The sequence below is a fragment of the Aptenodytes patagonicus genome, chromosome 2, assembly GCF_965638725.1.
Source record: "Aptenodytes patagonicus chromosome 2, bAptPat1.pri.cur, whole genome shotgun sequence".
In the NCBI taxonomy this organism is placed as follows: Eukaryota; Metazoa; Chordata; class Aves; order Sphenisciformes; family Spheniscidae; genus Aptenodytes; species Aptenodytes patagonicus.
The window spans coordinates 47,332,812-47,356,002 of record NC_134950.1 but is presented as its reverse complement, the minus strand read 5'-3'; the positions used below and the strand labels follow the sequence as shown (position 1 = coordinate 47,356,002).

At 45.8% G+C, this 23,191-nt stretch overlaps 2 protein-coding genes across 2 annotated transcripts in view; one reads left to right on the top strand and one right to left on the bottom strand.

The window, feature by feature from the left end:
• Positions 1 to 13,652, top strand: part of SPIDR (scaffold protein involved in DNA repair) — a 206,383-nt gene extending 192,731 nt beyond the window's left edge. Inside the window, exons 15-20 of the mRNA XM_076329738.1 lie at positions 1,937 to 2,135; positions 3,201 to 3,353; positions 8,158 to 8,251; positions 9,746 to 9,860; positions 10,365 to 10,418; positions 13,016 to 13,652. Coding sequence (XP_076185853.1) covers positions 1,937 to 2,135; positions 3,201 to 3,353; positions 8,158 to 8,251; positions 9,746 to 9,860; positions 10,365 to 10,418; positions 13,016 to 13,147 — 747 coding nt within the window. The 3' untranslated portion in view covers positions 13,148 to 13,652. The remainder of the gene's footprint in view (positions 1 to 1,936; positions 2,136 to 3,200; positions 3,354 to 8,157; positions 8,252 to 9,745; positions 9,861 to 10,364; positions 10,419 to 13,015) is intronic.
• A 1,397-nt stretch (positions 13,653 to 15,049) lies between these two features.
• On the bottom strand, positions 15,050 to 16,976 carry CEBPD (CCAAT enhancer binding protein delta). Its single transcript, XM_076329737.1, has one exon. It carries the CDS (start codon positions 16,592 to 16,594, stop codon positions 15,554 to 15,556), a length of 1,041 nt encoding a protein of 346 aa, XP_076185852.1. The 5' UTR covers positions 16,595 to 16,976; the 3' UTR covers positions 15,050 to 15,553.
• Positions 16,977 to 23,191: the final 6,215 nt, after the last annotated feature.

Here is a 23,191-nt window from a genome sequence, read left to right as displayed (position 1 = left end):
ATCTGCTACATGAGCTAATTCAAATGTACTTTAAAAAATAGTATTAATTCTATGTAGCTACAGTATTCTGAGATACTTCATTTGTGTGAAGGAGGAATGGAAATATGCTTTTATTATTACTCAGAATCCGTACTGTGGTACAGAAGGAATATGAGGAAATATATTCCATCTGTGGTTAAGGAGCTGTCCTTCCTTATAACTCAATCCTGCTGCTATTTGTCTGTTGTGTCCTCTCTGTTCAGAACAAATTGTCACACATAGCTAGATGATGATTTTATACTAACTTGTGATTTTTGCTGTTATTATTATTTACTTTTTGGATGATTCTTCGGAAAGCCAGCTTTTAATGTGTTAGTAATTCTCATGGGACAGCTGTAAAAATTCTTTCTTTGAAGCTGTCCTAATGCTATCTATGCAGAGGAGGTACTCAAATGTATGTAGTTAGTAGGCAAAGAAACGATGTTAATGCAGTAGGCAGCGTATGTTGTATTAAGGCATAACCGTAATATCTGAGTCACGAATTTTCCCAGTCATTATTTACAACTACTGCATTTGTTCTAAGGGCTGCTAGCATGAGTAAAAAGCTCATTTTAGTGTGGTTAACCGTTTCAAGGATTGAATTCAACCAAAGACAAAAAGTTGGGGTTCTCGTTGCATTACCTTATACTAGAGACATGCAACTTTGAGAATAAAATACTTACGTGATATGTGTCTCTCCAATCATTGCAGTATTTTAATTTCATTTAAATGTTTTAAGTATGAATTTTTAATTGGCAGACTAATTAAAAATAGTAACGAAAAATTTTAAATTAAGAAAGTAATTTCATTTCAGTTAAATATTTTAAAGTATTAGAATCTTAAAAATTGCAAGTTGCTTGGACTGAAATGTGAAATATGTTTTGTTACTAAACCCATTTTTTCTAAAGCATGGGAAAATTTACATAAGCAAACAGGTATTATAAAAGTTGTGTTTAAAAAAAAAGAAGAAAAGCATGCATCGTCAAATTGTAACCCACCTGATTTTGTTAGAGACCCTGGAATAAGCACTGATGTGTATGTAATGTCTGTCTAGTCTCTCTTGTTCATCATCCATCCCAGTGTGAAAAATTTTTAAAACTCTACTGATTTTGTGATAATTATTTTCAGATATGAAGCCTGAGGTGAAATATAGGTATTTTGTTTGTGACATCAGCAGTTGTGATAGACCTTGATTTAGGCACACCAGAATATTTTTATACATTTCTTAGGCAGAAAACTTACATTGTCATTGCGGATTCCTATGTTTCTTACTTATGAGTTATCTACTTTCCTCTTTCTATGCATCATTCAAATATTTAGAGATGTTTGTTCAACAGAAAGAAAAACCTCTGGCTTTGTAGCTTACAGTAGCTATTAGCCAAGGACTGGCCAGTAGCTATTAGCGAAGGACTGGTGCTCTTGGGAATCAGATAACAGTACATGGAAAATTTGCTCACACAGGAATAATATTAGTAGCAGTGTTAGCCTTTCTTTTTTTAAGGCAAAAATTATATAAGTCTTTGTTCATAAAAACAGCCAATTAACTTTATATATATATATGTATATATATAAAAGTATATATATGATATAATTTTTAAAATATAAAATATATTTTAAAATCCCTAGTACAGTCCAAGTGTGTTACAATAAGGTGTGATAGTTGATAGAGGTAAAGCCAAGATTCCAGTGGGTCAACCTTGGAAAGTTAATTTAAGGTAGAGATGTTTGTATCTGCAGTAAGGAATAATGAAAAATTCCAATAAAGCTTTGATTCACTGTCCTGTACGAGCCCTAAATGTAATAATTTCTGTCAGTTTTATTAGTTATTTAAATATGAGGATGTTATTTTAGTCTTTCCTTCTACTAAAAACTAACAACTGCGTTCCAAATTGTATCTGTTTTTTTTTTTTAATAACAGACAAAACACAGTGTTCCTATAAATCAAAGAGAGATTGGGTTGTTTGTGACTGACTCCACATTGCAAAATGTGGTTCATATAATTCCAAAAGTTGTTGCTGTGTCAGTTGCTGCATCGTGTGTTCTCAGTACGGAAATCACAGAAGCCCTCAGTGTTGCCTCGCGACTCATCTTCTTCAAGGATGCGCTGTGGGGAAATGGTAAGCTTTACGCGTGGTTTTGAAGCAGTTGGAATCAAACTGAAATAGCATCCTAATCTCTGACACTGCAATACGTGACCTACGGAGAGTTTCATTCTCAGATGAAGATGAGACGTTGCAAGTTTGGGATGAGAAGGTTGAAAGGAGTTGTAATTAGAGCTTTCTCATAAAGTTTCTTTTTTACATTTTTGCTTGATCTCCAAAGTAAATGAGAAATTAAGTGATCTTGCCATACGTCCACCAATATTTCTGTCAGTCTTCCCTGATGGCTGTTGAATCTAATGGCCAGTGTCAATCAAATTTGCTAGCTGACAGAAGACTCAAAAATACTAAGAAACTTGGTTTCATTTGTTTTGATATTCTTGCAGAAACTTGTTTTATTGACATTACCTACCTCTAAAAGGAGCAAGAGGGTGAATCTAGAGACATGTGTGTCCCTAGATACAGAAATTTTACAAACTCTTCTATACCATCTTAGCTGTGAGCCTTCGCCACCATACAGATCATGTAATGATGGTAGTTCACTTTACATTCATTTTTAGTCACGCTTTTTTGAGGTTCAGGTATGGTTCTGTATGGTGCCTGCATGTGTAGTTCACAGCTCACGCCTTCAGTCACTTCCAAAATGTAAGTGGACTGGAAGCACCAACCTGTGTGTCCCAAAGCAAAAATCTCTGTTTTGGAGAATAAAGCATTGCATGCACCTACTCTTTGTAATCTTTGAAACAAAGTAAGACCACCTGAAGGGATGCCCAAGCTTATTACCAGGGACAGTAATGTTGTGTTTGCAGGGAGCGTGGTGCGATGCAGTCAGAGTGGAATCGGACTCTCTTCTGCCATGTTTGAATTTTTGAAACATCTTTTTTTCCCTGGGAGTCGCAAAGTGTAATGAGAGCATGGTGCATGTATCGCTAACAGCAAAACATTTTGTCATTGAGAAAACCTGATGGAGTCTATCCATCTGTTTAGTAGCTGGCAGAGATCGTTGTCTTTATTGGCCATGACAATTAACATGGTCACCTTTTTCCTTGTTACTGTACTGAGTTGAAATGTCTTTGTTGGCAGGTAGGATTATTTGTGTTGAACGTACTGTTCTCTTATTACAAAAGCCTCTTTTGTACTCGGCTGCCGGTGCTGACCTCAGTGAGCTGACTGGCCCTGTCAGACTCGATGAGCTGGATTCTACAACACAGGCCAACTCCGTTTGTGCTGTAAGAGGTTTGTATGGCCTTTCCTGAAATGAATGCTGTTAATTATTTGTGCTCACTTTAATCTTTAAGGTCCTCGTATTGATTTCTCACGCAAACAGCGTGGAGGGATAAAAAAGCACAGTATTGCTGTGAGTCATTAGGATATTTAAGTTTTTATACTTGTCTGTGGGCTCTGTTTGCCTTTTGCTGGCCAAGCTCTGCTCCCACTCACTTATACCCCAGAATTCATGTTTGATGCACAATCTGTTTTATTATATTCCTTCCTTCGCTGTCTTCTTTCAGGAGCCTTCTGTTCACACCAGCCTTGTTGATGTTGGCAACAGTAAGGTATACCAATATTTTTTAGGCAGATGGATAAGATACGTTAGCCAGATCCTGAATGGTAGGGGTTAGTGTCCGATTTCCCTGGAGCTTTGCTGCAATGGGGCAATTTAACATTTCACCATAGTCATCTAGCATAACTTGGCCAATATTTGCTCACCAGCCACTTTGGATCATTGCTTTGTCTAATAGTTCAGTCCTACCACTAACCATGCAGAAACATTTCTTACAATGTATTTTCTAACATTTCCTAATCATGCAGAAACATTTCCTACTGTGTATTTTCTAATGCTTTGTCCAGTCAGCTTCTTAAACCTCCTAGTTGTAGAGTGTCTATAGGGAAAAGTCCTTAAAAGCCCAATAACTCTTGGCTTTTAAAGACAATTTCCTTTCTTAATTTAACTCTTAATGATTCCAGTAGCCCTTGTAGAAAATTCTTGATACTGCTTTACATTTACACCTTCAAGTATTCACTGGAGCATTTTAAATGAGCTTTAAAATAACAGCAAACAATGGTTACAAATGAATCCTTCCAGCTATAACGTGACGCACTGAAAAGACAGTTTGAAACCACGCAAAGCTGTTACTAAACATACCTTCTCTTATGGTAGAGCCACAAGTTAGCAATGCCTCTGTGATTAATAAATGAGCACCTTGCAGTGACAAATCTTGAACTCTAGCAATGCATAATGAAAAACAAGCACAACTAGAGGCACTTCACTCAAAGCCTTGGTTGTTACGTACATCTCACATCGATATTGTGAGTTACTTGAAAGATATTTCTGTCACTGGGTGTGAAAGACTTTTTGGCGTTTTTTTTTAACGTCTCCAATAGTTACGCTAAGAATTATCATTTCTCCACTCTTAATTTTATAACTAAGTATGAGAAGTGCCTGTCTTCTTTTGTCCCATTGACAGTGTACATAGTAGGATAAAGCAAACATTTCTCTGTCCTTTCTTTTTCCAATAGAACGAAGAAAATACACCTTTGTGATCTATTGTGTAAACAAGTACTTACTTTACACACATGGGAGGTGTCACACTTTCCCTGTTCCGTATTACAGATGGAAGAATGACAAAAGGAGAAATTAATCCTACAACCTTGTCTTGCTTCATCTGAAATTTGTCCAGGGTAGTTGTTACCAGTACGTTCCCACACATTTGTACCAATGTAGAATATAAAGTGTCTTCTTTATACCTATGCTAATGCTATATATAGATAATAACTCTCACTTTTATGTGTAACTAAAATTATTTAATTTTAGCATTTAAGATATATATCCGGTGTTTTAGAATTTGGTTAGTTATTGCCTACATCTTTCTACTGAAGAAGTGAAACTAATAGCACTAACCCTACTTTGTTGGTGGGAGCATATGTATTTGATGGAGTAACCCATGAAGAAAAATTTATCACCTCTAAAATTCACTCACTGTCTCTTGTTTCTTAACTCGGAGAGTTGATAGTCTGGCTTTCAATGAGAAGCAGTATTACCTCGTTCATTCTTTTTCTTTGTGCCCTCCTTTCACTTCCTGTACTTTTGGTCACCTACATATGCTGTACGTGGGCCTTCTCTCACCTAACACTCAAAAAGGCTGCAAAAGCTTTTCTCTACCCCTTCTTGAAGTAGTGCTCCTTCCTGCTCCTTTGCAGTCATGGCTGCTCCTCATGGCTCTCAGGCTCAACCTCCCCTAGAAAAACTTCTGGTTTAACCAGTGAAAAATGTAGGTGGTCGTTCAAGTCCCCATCCGCAGATACAGCAATTGGTCACCGTGTCAGAGCTTCCAGGAGTGCCGGGATTGGGGAGGGACACGTGCCATGCTGCCTGATGGGTTTTAGGTAGATCGGTCATTTTTTGGAAAGTGTATAAATACGATAAGTTAGGTTGGAAGGAACCTCTGAAGTTCCTCCAGTCCTAACTCCTGCTCAAAGCTGAGCCCTGAGCAACCTGGTACAACTCTACAGCTGGCCCAGCTTTAAAAAGGACATTGTTGCAATCCAAGCAGATCCAAGTTTGTCAGAAATCCTTGTTTCAGAGAGGTCCAGTCATATCAGCTCTGGGATGGAGTGTGTTGCTCTTCAACAGATGAGTGAAAACCTGTGGTTGCTTTCTACTGGAAAGTTTATTCTTCCTTTAAAGATGAGTCTGTGGTTCTCACCTGTGAGCTCAGGGTTAATAGATTTATTTTCTTATCACTATGCATTGCAAAGTAATTTCTAACCTCTTTTTGCTGTATAGTAGTAGTCAGGATGACTTAAATGTTGGCAGTTCACACTGCACAGAACTGTTTTTCCTCTTAACTATGCTTATGAGCAAATTCTAGTTAGTCCATACCACATATGTTATGTGGGAATATTACTTGATTAATGATATTTGCCTAGTATATGACTCACGGTGATTGAATTGTGACATTGGACATTTTCATATCCAACACCCTGACTCAGAAGTAGGGTTTTTTTTCAGTTTCCCTCTTAACAGTGTGAACAAAATGGGGTCAATCAGCTTACCTAGGTTTTGCTTTTTGTTTGAACTTTTCCCCTTCCTGTCCATTAATCAGGGTAACTGATTGGGAAAAAAAAAACCACACTCATTTTTTTGAACGTTTCAACCAGAGTGTTACTTTTAATCCTCAGCCCTTCTTTGCATTCCTCATCAGAGACCTGTTTTTCCAGGTGTTGTCCTATTATCAGTCTCTTCTTAATGTTGTCAGCCACAACCCATAAAAATAGACTAGAGGTAAAAATCGAATTTTGGCTATGTGTGTTTCCATTTAAAAGAAGGATCTCAGGAAAATATCCAAAAGGTTTGTGAACACCAAGCAAAATCTAGGGTCTTGACAAAGATGTGCAGCAGTTCAGCAGCTTAAACTTGAGAAAACACTTTGCGTGCAGGATGCACAAGACTGACACTAGATTATTAGATCTGTTGCCGCCTTCAGTTGTGTTTGTTCTGCCTTCAGTGATCTCTGGTTGTTTTCTCGAGGGAACTCTATGTGTCATCAAAATAAATATCTCCACTAGACATAATCTCGTCAGTATGATCCTGATTCATTTTCTTCATGTGTACTTGTATTACTCGTGCACTGGCATCCTGCAGTTGCAATATGGCACACAATTGGGAAAAAGTTAAAAGGCTTAGAGAGAAACAGATTTGTCAGAAAAGGGGATTTTGTTTTGTTTTGTTTTTAAAATGATTTTTTAATGAAAAAGCAAACATTCAGCAAACTAATTGGATACTTTTCTTTTCCATGAACAAGGGAAACATGCCCATGCTGTGGCAGAAAGCATCGTACCTTGTAGTAGCAAGTGCTGATGGAAACTCCCAGTTTATCACAAAAACTGAAGAATCAAAATTATTCCTGTAACAGTCCAAGGGGTTAAATGCACAGAATTGCTTATTCTGTCAGTGAAATCCATGTTGTTTCGTTGTATGCATAGAAATTGGGTCATAAATGTTGTATTTGAGAAGTACCTTTCCTGATCTTCAGCCTTGCTGTCCTTTGAATTCCCAAAGAAAATTACAGTTTTGTTATTTATGTGTGGCTCCCTCCTTCCTGTCAGTCCTTGTCCCAGGAGAACCAGGAAAGCAAGGGATTAACGCCCTGTCTTACAGACCAGACAGTCTAAATGCTCCCTGGTCTCCAGGGGTTTCTTTTATTGAATGTGGTATAAAACTCTGAGATTCTTGCTCAGTAGGAGCTGGAATTTTCAGTCTATACTTCTGTTGTACCAGTGAGGGTTTATTTTAGTGTAATTTCATTCTTACAGGTAATCCACTTTGTATGCTTCAAAATACTTAGAAGTATTTTCTCCATAAATAATGCTCATGATTTCAGCATATCGTTACCATAAAACATAATACACTCTTTATTGGCTTCTCATAGAAGTTTGAATATATTTTTTCTTGCCAAAAGTAGCAAGGCCCTTTGTATTAGTCCAAAGTATCTTTGGCATTCCCTTCTTAGGCACACACTTAAATCTGTGGGCCAGATCTAATCTCTGTTAAATCAGTGTAAATGAAGAATAACTCCGTTGTTAATGGAATTTAACCTGCATCGTTGTTTCCGAAAGGGATTGGTCTCCTCATTGGTTTGTGTTTCCTAAATATCGATATCAGGCTATCTGACCTGATGATTTTTATAGCTATTTATTGCCAAGGAAACATCAGAGGACCAGAAAGAAAACAAACAAACAAAAACAAATCAGAAAAACAATAAAACCCAAACCAAAAGAACTGAACCTTTTTGGAAAATTAATTGCCAATTATCTACCTTCTGGTATTTTTAGAATCTAACACACTTTGGCATACTGTCATCCCTTGTTGGAGGGACGAAGGAGAAAGGGAGTGAGATTGTTGGAAGGGCTGATGCTTGCTCCGACAAGTCTTATTCTTAAGCTGAGAGTCAGAAAGGATCAAACCTGCTGTGAAGCCAGAAGTTACTATGTTTGCTAGCTTACCGTTAGTATTTTGTAAGAATTTCATCTTTTGCAGGTACTGTTGTTGGAGTTAATGAGAGCACTGCTTTCTCCTGGCCTACATGCAACAGATGTGGCAACGGAAAGTTGGAACTGTGTCCCCAGGACAGGTGAGAGTCAGCATGCTCCGGAGCACCCCAGGTGTTCTGCAGATGTAGCCATAACAGCAATAGGTGATGCAATGATTCCTGCAGGCACAGGCTGCACTTTGTTCCTTCCTAGAACTAAGTCGTAGTATTTTTACTGCTGATGAACTGATAAAACCTGCAAGGTTAGATTAATTTATTAAGAAAGATACAAGTAGATATGAAATGGTTTGCATTTGCAGTTATCACATTTTTTTTCAAACTAATCTTATTATAAGTATTGCTTATAAAGATTTCATAGCCCACTCCATTATAATATTAGTTTTAATAAACTTCCACATAAATCACAGGTCTGATTTTAAGCTCCTTTAAAAGTAGCTTCTTGTGTTTGTGTACCCTACCTTGCTACCCTGTGTACCACCAATTCACCTCATTTTTATCTTGAACTGTGATCTTTGCTGTAATTTATGTAAGTGTGAAAGAGTTGCATTTCAGACCTATTAAATTTATAACCTTTCTAAAAAGGATGTTGAATAATTCTGGGAGTATGACTGTCCCAAATGTGAAGACTGATCCTACAGGACCTGTTACTACCCGAAATGCTAAACCTGCGTCACACTGGCATGCTCTTGGAAAGCCTCCCCTTCAGCTGCTTAGCCAGCTTGCTCCTGGAGAGTCTGAGATACCTGATGGGATAAAAACACGAGAGGATAAGAGAGTAGTCAGAGTGTAAAAAGAAGGAAAGGGGGGTTCTTTCTACTGGAAAAGCTTACAAAAAGCATAAGGAGAAGTTGGGTGGGTTTCATCCCATTGAAATAGGTAACATTTTCCTAAACATGAGAAGCTTTACCGCTTATGCTTTGTTATGTATAGCCGCCGGGGGGAAAAGGCTGAAAATAAAAAAAGAGTTGTCCTATATTATACTATCATGCAAAAAATAAGGATGTGTGTACGTTCACATAGTAGTGTAGTTCAATAACAAAAAAAATCTCTACTGTGAAGGACACTTTTGCGTCATTTGGAGAACAACATAGCATCAATATTTGTTTAAGATGTTATTCCAACAAGCACTTATAGCTGAGCTTAATTTCATGCATATGACTTAAGCGTGTGCTGAAAACGTTGAACATTTGCTGAACAAGGGCCTAAATCAATAAGTCACTTGGGCCAAATCTATACTGTAAATTTTCTTTTGCCGTAACTTTTAGAAGGTTATGAGATTAATATTTGCTTAAGTGGGGTTACTATAAATAGCAACCTCCCCCCATGTTGCCAAAACTTATAAAAGGAAGATCCTTTTGCTAGAAGAGTTTAGGTCCTCCAAGAGAGTTACTCAGCTCTACCAACAGAAGAGCTCTATTTGCTATTATTAACTGAATCTCTACCAGGGCTTTCCTACTAAAATCTACCAGCAAAGTATTTTAGAAAATAAGCTAGCTGTTTTTTTGTGTGTTTTGATTTATGACTGATAGCTTTTCCATTTCTCTATGTTTTTCCATCATTATTTGTGTGTTTCAGAGGATTGCTATATTGCAGCCAGTGCTCTGAAGTTGTCATTTCACCGGTTTTGAAAATGCAGCTGGAAGTCTTCTTGAGTTGTCCATCCCGATCTCAAAGTACAGTAAAAGTAAAGGTATGGCACAAAATGAGCTTTGGTGTTACTGAGTATAGAGAGGATAGATACATAGAAACATAGGTACTCTAAGCCACACTTTTATAAACAGCTCTGTCAGAAGAAAAATTAAAAGGTGTAAGAGTATCCCATAATTTAATCTGATACTAAACTTGTGTTTCATTGGGCGAAGAACCCAGTTCCCAGATCTTGCTCAAGTAATACAGTATTTGAGCTCACCCTGAGGTCTGCGAACTGTTTTATGGTCCAGCTGAAGGGCTTTGTTGGGTTGGGCCTTGGGAAACCTCAGTCTCCACAGCCTACAAGGAATGTGTGTTTTTAGACTCCCATTCTGAACATCTTTTGTGTCACCTCTCCTCTGCTTTCTTGGCCAGAGAAACAAAACCATTCTATATTAAAATGGTAAACCTTTGTTCAGCGTGACTGTTTTAACCTGCGAACAGAACATCTTTGCATAGATAAGATTTTTGTCATGAACAAAACCTGTTAATTTTCTCATTCCAGCTGTTACAGAGGACAATCTCTTCTCTCCTGATGTCCTCCGCCAATGAGGATGGGGTAGGTATAATGGATGTTGATGAAAGAAGGTTAAACTACATAACTTACTGCAGAGGCAGAGTACAGGAGACGTGAGTCAGGTGGGAAGATACTTGAATCATAGGAATGGAAGGGACTCCTGGAGGTCATCGTCTGACCTACCACTCATACTGGGCTACTGCCAATGCATGGGCAGGTCAGCCGTGACTTTGGCTGGCAGGGTCTTGAAAACCTCCAGGGATGGAGATTCTGCTTTTCCAGGCAGCTCGTTTCAGAACTACACTAGGAGTGGTAGGAGATTTCACTAGAAATAATGATTTTTTTTTTTTTTTGTGTCCAGCCTGGGATTTGAGTGGGCTGGACCCTTTGGCAAGCCCACCTTCTACCTGCTGATGCCCTGCTATTGCACGACTATCATCAGGCTGACACCCTCCTATTTAGAAGAGGGATGCCACAGATGGGATGTGTAGACAGCGTTAGCTCAGCTGCGGATCTGCAGAGCTATCTGCACATAGCACTACGTCCAGACATTCAGAGCTGCGACGAGCAGTGCTGGGCTTTACTCCATTTTCTGGCTGAGGATCCAAAGACAGCAAAGATACAGTCCAAGCATCCCACCTTTTTGGGATGGTCTCCTAAACCGTATAAACCACAACTACTTTCTAATAGCACAACCATGAAATTACTGGCAGGCGGTAATAGTAGAGAAATTTGCAAAACGTGTGCAAGATAATACTTTATAATCGAATGAATGAAACATGCGTAAGCCACGGGGATCCATGGGCTAAAGTACAGTTTATGTAATCGTGAAGTAGTTATTCCTCTAATCTGAGCTATCAGAAGAACCCTGACATTTGGCACAGTGACCCAGATTTATCGCAGGTGAGGGAGGCACCCGGATAGGTGCCTGGCTGGCATTGGCTGCCAGATGGTCAGCAGCGAAGGAGCGGCACCTTCAGAGGGTGATTAAGTCCAGTCAGGATCCCGAGATCCCCCCCTCTCCATTGCACGTGGAAGGGAGCAAAGGTCAGCTCGTTGTCTTGTTTAATCATCCCAGTTAAGTATCTTCAGTTAGGTGACACGTATTGGGGTCATTTTGCTTTCCTTATACAGTCTTCTAGCATTTTGCTATTACGTGCTCCATGGTTTTAATGGGGTTTATGGATAATTTTTAAAGTGGAACATGTCGCTGAAATTGTAAATAATTTTTCTGATGCTGGAGGGTGTATATTTCATTTAAGCAAAGAGATACAAGAAATTTCCAAAATATGTTTGCTCTTTTAATAGCAGTTAAGTCTTGCTTAGTTTTACAGGATGTGTCTGGTTTGGTTACAGACTGACAAAACGTAGTTCTTTTTCGAGTTATTAGAATCCCAACAACCTCTTTTTCATGTTTCAATTTTTATAATGCTAGTATTTAGAAGTCTGGCAACTTAGAAACATTTTTTTCCCTACCTGAAATGCAGGGATAATTTTTTCCTTTTTTTTCATAAGCATCTCCATCCCTGAACCGCTGCATTTTAAAAAGCAGCACATCTCCACAAAGATTAATCACAAGAAATACCACTTGAGGTGGCATTTTTTTGCCAGTGCTGCTGAAGTTTCTAAGGGTGTAGCTTTGTTCTTTTGGCAGGGAGGTTGGTTTCAGCCGTCACTGGCCCTGGCCACTTGTTCCTTACCTTGTGGCAGCCCTCCTGTTACACCAGTATAGCTGTTTGGGCAGCTGCATGGTGAGTTGCACTGCAGAACCGGACTGGGGTAAAAATAATCTAGGAAAAAAAAAGAAAAGGGTTGTTTATACCTTGAACCAGGCGATAGACGTGGGTATCGCATACCTGTACAAATGCACAGCCCAGATGAAAGCCAGGGGCATGGTCAGAGGCTGGTCGTAGGCAAGTCCCACTGAGGAAAGAAATGGATGTAAACCTGCCATGTGAGATACCCTCGCAAGCGAGGTATCGGCTGTCGGTGTTACCAGTTCTTCTGTCAACGTGCTGTCTCCTCTTAGAGAAATCACCCCAGCCTCGCATCCCTCTCCTCCACGCAGAACACAGTCTCTACAAGTTCGCTTCAGGCGCAACTCACGTGGGTAAATTGCCAGTCGGATCATTAAACAGAAGGGACTGCGTAGGTGCTGGTGATCGTAAAGGATGCGTGATACAACACGAAGTTAAAAGAGGGGGGGAGTAAAAACAGTTACAAAATATTTTTTCCTTTAGTGGCTCTGTTAGCTAAGGTAATCGATATATAGTATGTACATACACATTGCTAGCACATGTGAAATCCTACGGGTGTCAGAAAGCTAGATAAAGGGAGCACATGTAGGGTATGCTTCAGCAAAATTTGAGTTCAAAGCCGCAGTAGCTTTTTTTTTTTTAAACAGCTCATTTGTGAAAGCCTGGTAGGGAAGCGGCACTTTAAGCAGGAGTGAGTTCTAATTATTGAAAAACTAATGTATTCATTCTTTCCATCAGTTCCAATGCACCTTTCTTTTTGAGTCCTTAAAAAACCTGTCTGTTGGGAGAGGACCTCACAGCCTGCATCTTCCCAGCCGAATACTGCTTAGAACAGAATGTCCAGGACTGTTTGTTTTAATCAACATGCTTTTATCACTGCAGAGTTATGAGGTGCAGAGCGTGCTGGGAAAGGAGGTGGGGTTATTGAACTGCTACGTCCACTCCGTAACCAGCCACCCCAACTGTGTTGCGCTGGAGGAAATCGTTCTTCTGGAAGCAGCAGCAAGACACTGAGCTGAACTCTAGTCACCTACTGTAGTATCTGTGGACTTTGTAATGTGGTTATCTGTTAACTAGAGCCACAGGTAATGTATAATGCAAGTGTGATAAGTATTAAGATAGTTTATTAAAACTGATTTACGAAGCACGTTGTGCTAATGCTGAAAAAATACCTATATAAAAAAAATCTGCTCAGCTTTTAAACTCTTCTTTTTTGGATCAATTTGGGATTTAAGAATACAGTTCTTTGGCGTGTTTGCTGTTTATGTACGTAAAACATCTTGTTCTGGAAGTTTTGAATGTGAATTTTTTTTATAATACTGTATTTATTCTGTGTCGATGGAAAATGTTTTACTGATATCTTTGAAATAAATACCTTGCTATAGGCAGTGAACATTGGTTTAAGCTGAGTTTTATCAGCGGATTCCAGACGTACCGCCGGCTGCAAAACACCACGTTGTGCACAAATTCTGAGTTGCAATGTTTGTTATCACCTTGCAATAAATGTTATAAAGACGGAGATTTGAACAAAGCTTATATTTTGAAGTGTGAAGCATATATAAAGTTAATGTTTTACAGCTAATTGGTCTCTAAGCATAGAAGTACCGTGTTATCTGTAGCTTCCCACAAAGCGGGTGTTTCACTATACAGATTCTGTTAGGGGTAATGAGCAGAATGCTTTGTAGGCCACGTAACTATCCTCACCCTGACTGTACAGACATGGATTACAGATCAGATAATATCAAAATCTTCCTATGTGTGCATTGGTTGAGATGCAAGAATTAATGGAAGAGTTTAGTCAGGGATTAGATTTTTTTCCCCTTCCCCTTTCACGGTATTTAAAACACCCGTACAGGTCAGAGGAGGAGTGAACGGTTTTGTGCAGGTCCAGTATGTGATTACCCCGCAGAAAAGGAACAGCAAACTTGTTGCTACAGAAATCGTTCCTGCGGCCGAGGCCAATAGTGGAAAGTCTCATATATGTCACAATTACTAAAGGAATGACCCAGCGTTTGATATTCCCCCTTTTCCCCCCTCCTCCAAGTCTTTCAGTCTCTTACCTGCCTCCCTGTAGGGAAGGAAGGGTCACCCCTTCGAAACCGGCAAGATTTCTCTCTCTCGAAAAGCACTGGCTGTTGGAGGCGCTTGTACTGTCTGTTTAGGCCATGTTTCTGCCGGTGCCCTACAGATGCTGTCATCTCTGTGCGTGCGCTATCAGACAAGTAGGCTAACCTTTCGTAATGTATTCACTCAAGAGGCCGGCGTTGTTGCCCGCTCTCGCTTTCACTAGCAGCGATCAGTGACAGTGGCCAGCTCCTGCAGCGCTGCGATAGCCTACAGCGGGCTGAGGTGCGTGCGGGCAACATCTCCTTTGGGACTGCAGCTGGCTCAAACTTAGGAGCGCGTTAGTGTAGGTGCAGCTTTGCGTTGCCTGGAGTGGGAACCGCTTCGAGGTTTTTGAACAACAACTTTAAATAACGGTGTTCTTGTGTTCATGTATATATATATTTTTTTTTTTTTTTTAATAAGACTGTTTCTGTAAGAGGCCTGGCCAGAGAGCAGCCCCTCTTGCTGGGCAACTGCTGCTCGGCCCCAACAGTCGGCTCAGCGGCAACAACTGACTCAGCATCCCGGGACAGCGATGCAGCTCCCGGGGGAGAGCCGACTTCGGAACCGCCACCTGCAAGAGTCCCAGTTATTCCCGCCATCGCATCGCCTTTGGGCCGCTTCAGAAAAAAAAATGCAGTGCACCTCACGCCCCCCCGCCCCCTTGCCCTCACCTCCCCGTTTCGGCCGCTGGAAGCCCCCCCCGTGGCCCCCTCCCCAGCGCTGCGAGTTGGCGGCAGCTCCCGGGACGCGCAACTTCCCCCGCCGCCGCCCCGCTGCTGTCAAGACACGGAGCGAACGAGAGCAGGGTCGATTTAAAATGCTTTTTTTTTTTATTCTTAGAAATGCTGTAAAAATTGATATAAAAGGTCGAGCATGCTCAGTCTTTTTTTTTTTTTTTTCATCCTACTGTCTAAAATACATGGGGGTTTGAATCATTTTAACAGATGTACCATAGCTGCATCGGTATGAGTAAAATGTAGAAAAGACGAAAACTACCATTACAAAAATAATTTAAGGGGAGAGAAAAAAAAAAAGAAGATATTTAGCTTTTTTCCTTTTTTTGCAAGTTTCGTGGTGACAGACCCAGGCATCGCCCCACGTCGCTACAAGGTTCAGACGGCGGCCGCCGGCCGGCAGGTCCCTCCGCGGCTTCGCGCCTCCTCCCCGCGCCCGGCCCGGCCCGGGGCGCCGCGGCCCGGCCCGGCGAAGGCTCGGCACGGCCAGGCAAGGCTCGGCCCGGCCCGGCCCGGCCCTCTGAGGTATTTATCCACGGTCTCCCGGAGTCCGTCTCTCCGTCCCGCTCCCCCCCGGTTACCGGCAGTCGGTGCCCGAGCCGGGCTGCAGGAAGGAGGCGCTGGGCAGCTGCTTGAAGAAGTGCCGGAGGCTGGTCAAGTCCCGGGTGAGCTGCTCGATCTTCTTGTGCAGCTTCTCGTTCTCGGCCGAGAGCTCCAGCAGCTTCTGCTGCATCTCCTGGTTGCGCCGCTTCGCCTTGTCGCGGCTCTTCCGCACGGCGATGTTGTTGCGCTCCCGGCGCTGCCGGTACTCGGGGCTAAACCTGTCCACGCACTTCTTGCCGCCGCGCTCCTTCCCGCCGGGGGCCGGCGGCGGCGGGACGCCCTGCGCCGACCCGGCCCCGGCGGCCCCGGCGGGCCCGGCGGGGCCCGGGGAGCGGGTGCTGCAGCTGGAAGGGGAGCTGCTGCCCGGCGGCTCGGGGGAGGTGGGCGGCGTGGGCTGCCCGCTCAGGTTCATGATGGTCTGGGCGCAGGTGGCGATCTGCGAGGGCAGCAGCGAGGAGGAGAGGTCGCTGTCGCTCCAGTCCGGCTCCTGCTTCAGGGCGCCGCGGGAGGAGGAGGAGGAGGAGGAAGAGGAGGAGGAGGAGGAGGAGGAGGCGGTGCGGGGCTCGGCGCCCAGCAGAGTGGTCATGGCAGCGCCGAGGTCCTTGGCGGGGTCGCGGCCGGCGCCGCCGCCCGGCGGCAGGTACTCGCCGTAGTCCCCGCCCCGCTCGGGCTTGTGGTTGCTGTTGAAGAGGTCGGCGAAGAGCTCGTCGTTGCACAGCTCCAGGTTGGGCACGGCCGACATGGAGTCAATGTAGGAGCTGAAGTCGATGGCGCTCTCGTCCTCGTACATGGCCGGGGCGGCGGCGCTCAGCTCCGCCAGGTTGGTGCCGCTGCCCCCCAGGCCGCCCCCCGCCTCCTCGCCGCTCATCCCGCAGGCGCCGCGGCCCCCCGGCTTGCAGGCGGGACCCGGCCCGCCGCCGCTGCCCACCTTGGCGTCGTAGAAGTTGGCGGGCTCCAGGCACCAGCTCTTATAACATGCCGGGGAGTCCAGGCTGTAGAGAGCGGCGGCGCTCATCGGCGAGCGGGACGCGGCGCCGCACGGCCGCGGCGCAGGGGCTCCGGGCCGCGGGCACCAACCGCCGCTCCGCGACGATCGCAGCTCCAGCCTCCGCCACGGGCAGGTGGGGAGCGGGGCTGCTGCTGCTGCTGGTACTGGTGGTACTGCTGCTCGTGCTGCTGGTACTGCTGCTGTTGCTCGTACTGCTGGTGCTGGTAGTGCTGGTGCTGGTAGTGCTGGTGCTGGTGCTGCTGCTGCTGCTGCTACTGCTGGTAGTGGTCCTGGGTGCTCTTGCTGCCGTCCCGCCGTCGCCTCGCCTCCCCGAGGGGGGCCGATCCGGGCTCGGGTCACGTCGTGCTCGGCGATAGGAGGCGGGGATGGGACAAGGCGTCTCTGGACCTGGGAGCGAAACGCCCGCTCGGTCCCTTCTTATACGGCGCCGGCCCCGCCTCCTGCCCCAATGACGGGGAACGAGTGTTCCCGGCACCCCCGGGGACCCGGGGGCGGGAGCGGGTGGGGTGCGCGACCTCGGAGGCAGGGCTCCCGCCGCGGAGAGCTGCCACCTCCCGGTGAAGGGTGGCCGCGGTCGGGGGCGGCCCCCCCCCCCCCGGGGGGGACGGGACGGTGCGGGGAGGGGGCAGGCGCCCCTTCGGGCGCCTGCCCCCTCCCCGCACCGTCCCGTCCCCCTGGGGAGGGCTGCCCCGACGCCGGTACCGGCTCCCCATTCCCCCCTGCAACACTCCGGTTGAGCGTTAATTTTCCCTTTTCCTCGCTTATTTCCATACGGGCCAGCGGAAAAGCTGGCGGAGAAGGCTCATTTTGCACCCCCACCCACCCCCCCACACGCTTCCCCAGCGGCGCCTTGGATGAGGCGATAGGAGAAAGATGCCGCCTGCCCCACGCGTGTCTCCGTGTGTCACCCTAGCGCCCTCCCGAGGCTCCGCTCCTTCCGCTGGAGCACGGGCAGCTTCACCCGAGGGGGCTGTAAATCTCCCCCCCCCCCGCAGTGACAGGGTGTCTGCTTGGACGTCTTGCAGGACGCTCGGGTGGGAAAGGGGGGGGCTCTGAGGCGTCTTTAGCTGCTTCACGCCGGCTGCGTGAAGTTAAGCCTCTCTTAAAAACTTACGGTAAGTAATTATGCATTTCCCCCCCCCCTCCCTCTTGCATCCAATAAACTACTACTATTGGCAAGTATCAGAGAAACGAAAATATTTTCATTTCAAATATGTGAAATGCTACGTTTTCCAGTTACACAAAATAGTTTTAAAAAACCCTGGCTGCACCCCCAGGTGCTCCACTGACAGTATTACAAAAGAAACACACACACACACACAAAAAAAACCTTTAGAAAAGTCTATTTTTTTTAATTTTTTTTTTTTTTTCCAGAAGACCTGGCTAGATTTATGACGCTTCGCTAGGACTAGCCCGGCCGCTGACTTTTCAGCCCAGCACTCAGATGACACTGCTGGCGTGAAGCGGTGCCTTGCCGAGTGCCGTGCCGCTCGGAGGTGGCTTTCTGGGGACCGTGGGTACGTGCCGGTCATGCCGGGCCTGCTGCCTGGCTCCGGGCAGGGCTCCATCCACCGCTAGCGCAGCTGTTGCAGTAAGGCAGCTGTTTGTCAAAGGGTTTGTGTTTTAACGTAAATAGTTGGGACAGGACCGGTACACGCTCACCTTTTGGCCGTAAACTCCTTGCGGGAAGGCTTGTGGGATGAGGATAAGCATGCTCTGCCTGGCGGGTGAGGTTTTGCATCTGGCAGGTGAGGTTTTGCATGGAGGGGCTTTGCTTTGCTTTCAACTCGAGTGCTGCAGTGAACCCCACAGAGATGTTGTGTTTAAATAAATGTGATTTGCTTTGCTCGTCAGGGGTTTGATCGTGCAACCTCTATCTACATGAGCATTAACCGCTGAACTTGACAGTGACACAAAAGCGGTTGCTTTTTTTTTTGTTTTTCTGGTGAAAAAATTTTCCACATCATCAAAAAATACTGTGCCCAAAGCCAGTTCTGCGTGTTGTTATTTTCTGTCCTCCCGCGCTGGGGTATATTCACGTCGCATGACTCTGCGCCACCTGCCCTTGGCCTGGCTGTCCGGCAGGGAACTGCGACCATCGCGTGGTGCTCCTGGACCTTTTTTCTCTGCATGAAGTGTAGGGAGGTGGGTGCGTGAAGCACGGGAAGGTAGTTCAGAAATGCAAGGCAGTGATACCCGCTCTCTCTCCCCTCCTCACTCTGCGACGGAGTCTGTTGATTGCTGGAAGGCGATACATCTCACCTGTCATAGCCATAAAATTATAATTTGTCTTGGAAAGCATCTCATTTAACTGCTTGTACGTGGAACTGTGTTCTGCTTTCAGCTCACTGAAGTCCTTGGCCCCAAAGGGCAGCTGCTCGTCAGACTGGTACACGCTCACCTTTTGGCCGTAAACTCCTTGCGGGAAGGCTTATGGGATGAGGATAAGCGTGCTCTGCCTGGCAGGTGAGGTTTTGCATCTGGCAGGTGAGGTTGTGTCACCGTCATCAGACGGTCTTGGTGTGCAACTGCGCCAGCCTGAACAGTCTCATCTAATGCCCAGCACGTGTTACCCCCCAAAAAAAGAGACGCGATGCACAGCCAGCCCACCCAGCCGCCGCTGGGCACCCTGCCATACGGCAATTAGATTCTCAAAATCCCTCGGTAAGCAGCGACCTGCTGGGCATGGAAGCCCTGTGTAAGCCCCAGTATCTGCCACCCGTATCACACCTAAGCCCCATCGTGGAGGGTGCGGCTTTGCTTACGGTGTCATCAGGACCTGGAGGCATGTACAGAGCTCATGGTCAGACCTGTCACCACCTGTCCCCCCAAAACCGAGCGGCGAGAGCCTTCCCCTGGAAGGCGAGTTGGTTGCGTTTGTTGCTGACCCCGAGATGTGTGATTTCAGGAGCACGTTTCGGGGGGATCCCCCACGTGCCATGCAGGGGGTGAAGCCCTGGGGTGGTACTACACCTGCAGCGAAGCATCCAGGAGCAGGTAAGTGATACTTGTCGCTTACCAAAGCACTGGGCTGAAGGCAGGACTATATTCACACCATACTGTTTCCTGGGGTGGGTTTGTCTGCCATCTCGGCAGCTGAATCTGTTCACATTTGCATAAATAATTTCATGGAGAGTGAAGCAGAGACAAGCCCTTGATTCCCTCACCCATCCTGCTGAGTACCTGACCCACCGAATCATGGCTTCTCTCCGGACTCCAGTAAGTTTTAAACAGCAGTAAGAAATATTTGAGCACCTGAATTTCAGAAGATTTTCTCCAAAACCTGTTTGAGGTTCCTGCTCCAAATCAAGAAAAGAGGAGCATTTACACCTGGAGAGAAAGGACAATAAACTTTTCGCTGAGAAACCTTCGCAGAGGAAAGACAAAACTTTAAATTACTCTGGAGTGCCGGCTGTGAATCCCAGAGAAGCACCAGGATCCCGAGCCCTCCAGGGACAAGAATTAAATCGCCCTGTATTTCTGCCTGGTTTTTCCTGATAAATGGGGGCCAGGCCACCCAGGGAAGGCGAGGAAACGGGGCAATGCTTCAGCCTGGCTTTAATCCTCCCCGTCCTCCTCCCGGCGTGCTCGCCTCTGGCAGCCCAGCCAGATGTGCAGGACTTTTTGGGGCAGCGGGGCTGGGAGCCCGGCCAGGCTGGGCTGGTCCTGCGGAGCCCTTGGAGCCCTTCTCTGCTCTTGGGGTGCTATGGGGTTGAGGCAGTGCCAGCAGGATGCTGGGGATTCATGGGCTGGGGTAAAGCAGCTCCAGAGCAGGACTGCAGCAGGGACACCTTGTCCAGGGGAAGCACCTCATGGTGCCCCACTGGGTTTCACAGGGAAAGGCTGGCTGCATGGTGACAAAGAGCCAGCGGACAAGGGGGGAAAAGAGGGAGGGGTGGTTTGCCTGGTTTTCTCCTCCTCCCAAGAAGAAGCAGGAGTGCAGTGATTGTTTCGTTCCACAGCTAGAAGCCAGGAATGGCAGTTGGGGACTGACAGGGGAATAGGACATGCAGATGAGGAGGTGCAAGTTGTTTGAGGAGAGTCAGAAAACCTGCCAACACACTCCTAGGGAGGGACAGTACCTCCTTGAGGTTGGCGTTGGCTCTCGTAAGCCAGCGCAGTGACTGCTGGAGGGACCCTCCCTACCCCCTTGTCCCCCCCTCTGCCAGGGCTCGTGCCTCCTCCCGTGTCTTGAATCGCTGTAACAGTATTTTGCTCGTCACTTGTACTCACTTGGGTCAGTTCATTGCACTGATCCAGCCTGCGGCCACCCCACTGTCAGCGGCTGAAGAACTTGCCGGTAAATGAAAGGATTTTTCTTTTTAGCTTTTTTAAACTCTGTGCTCTGACTTCCTGCAGGCGTTTGAGCCCTGGCGGTGCCAGCCCGGGCTGGGTTTGTTCAGCTGCACCTGCGGCTGCTGAACTGCTGAATTAAATCTTCCACGTACCTGGGCTCCAGAAAGGCCAAGTGCGCAGCAGTGAAAGGCCTCAGCCCCTGCGCTCCTCGTTTTCTCACACTCTTTGGTGGATGCTCTGAACCTTTCCCTTACACAGGTTGTGCATGACTTTCCAGCAGGGACCAGATTCATGAGAGCAAATTCACAGCTACGTCTTCTGCCCCACCAAATGAAATCTTGCACAGTATAACTTACTGGGAGTTTAATGGACAGGCAGAGCGAGGGTTACCCTGTCCTGTCCCATCAAAAAGGAAAAAAAAAAACCAACAAGCAAACAACCCCCCCTGTAAATAATGTGGAAACTGTAACCAAATCTTTTCCAGTCCCTTATGGCCACTCCTTCCCAAAACTTTTTCCAAGAAAAAAGACCCCTAACACCCTATTCTGGACACTGTTGGTTTAACGTAAGATGTAGCTCTTTGGTAGCTTTGCTGCAAGACTAGTGACACCATTCGGTGCTGTGGGTGGCTGCCAGGGTGCGGCCTTTCTGCATAGGTGCCATTTCCTACAAGCAGCATAGCTTAAAAAGGAAATTTTTAAACCCCAGGTCATTTCCAAATGAGGCGCACGGTGTTAATGAAGTGACTCGGCAGACCCTCATCTTCAGTACTTGTGAGGGGGGAAAAAAGGGTTTTAAAATAGCAGTAAGAAATCCTTATTTTAACACCTCGATTTTGAAAAACGTGAAGTTTGGGGAGAAGCGTCTCTAAATGTAGACACGTACTTACCCGACTTCAGGAAGCGGCTGGCCAAACCCTTCAGCGTGAGGCCAAAAGAGCTGTAGGAAACTCCTCATTCCGTGGCTGAAGACGAGCCTAATTCATTGTTCTTGTGGAGAGCTGGTAGGCTCCTTCCCGTGCCCAAACACGTGCTGGTGCTGTACCACAGCTCAGCCACCGACACCTAAAGCTAACATTTAAATCGGGGGGGTGGGGTGGGGTGGTGGGGACTAAGGAAAAATCCTGAGCATGACGAGCAGCATGCAGGAACCTCTTTATCAGCTGGGACAGGAGACGACTGCAGGCTGCAGCTGCAGAGCTTTCCTCTGTGTTTAGCAGTATTATTGTTTCTAATCAGAGGGAAATTTTAAGATTGACTGGGATGGGAAGGACTAGCTTAAACGTTAATATCATTCTGCACACTAAGAAAAACCTACTGAGAATATACGCTAATGGTTTACATAGCTTTTTAGATGCAACTAATGAATTTCCAGATATAGTGCACATCTGGTTATCTAATCCGAGAAGGAAATACTCTGCCATACTTGTGGATAGTTACTGAGTTTTGTTTTGCATCATGAGACCTGAAGCAGTCTCCGACTCCGAGCCGCACATCATCTTATTCTTTTCTGGAAGCCGAACAAACCCGCCACGTAAAGCACCGAGCCCAGCGACTTGAGGTTTTCATTGCGTCAGTACTTTCCTTGCTGCTTCACGGGCTGGCTTCAGCCTTTCCATTTAACTGCTGTGTTTTATTGAGAGCAGCATTCTTCAGTCAGGACTGGGGACGGCAGCCGCGATGTACATCTGTTGGAACTTATTTTCAGGCTCATTCAGCTGCACAGGGAAAGCTCCGTTAGGGCAATTCCACTTGCTTTGCACAGGATGCGTTTCTGCTCCTGAAAACCCAGCAGCTTTGTGCTTTGCTCCTTAGCTGACACTTGAGCTTGACAAATACGTCGCTAATAGGACTGATGTAGCTGAGACTTCCAATTATAGCACCTATTTTAGGGCCAAACCGGAGCTTTTAACTATTTTAAGTGTCACGGACATGTTCTCGGTTCTTTTGCACTGTCAGGGCTACTTTCACCTGTCCCCAAGGCTTTCACCCCTGGCCCGAGGGCCTTTCGCTACAGACTAAAGGGAGAGGAGGGCACGGGGCAGGGTTCACCACAGTCCCCTTCCCCTGGAAGAGCCGGGCTGCGTTCCCGCTCCGGCCCCTTCCGAAAGGCCAAGGAAGCCTTGGTTGGTGCTGGAGGGAGGCCTGCCGCGCACAAACATCTATCCTTGCTGAAGGTATCAAAAGTCCTACGAGAAGAGCCTCGTTAAACTATAAACCTAAACTTTGTCCTCCACAGTACAGGTCAAAGTACCCAGAAACTATCTGAGGTATGTGCCAAAAGTGCAATTAAACACCTCGTACGACC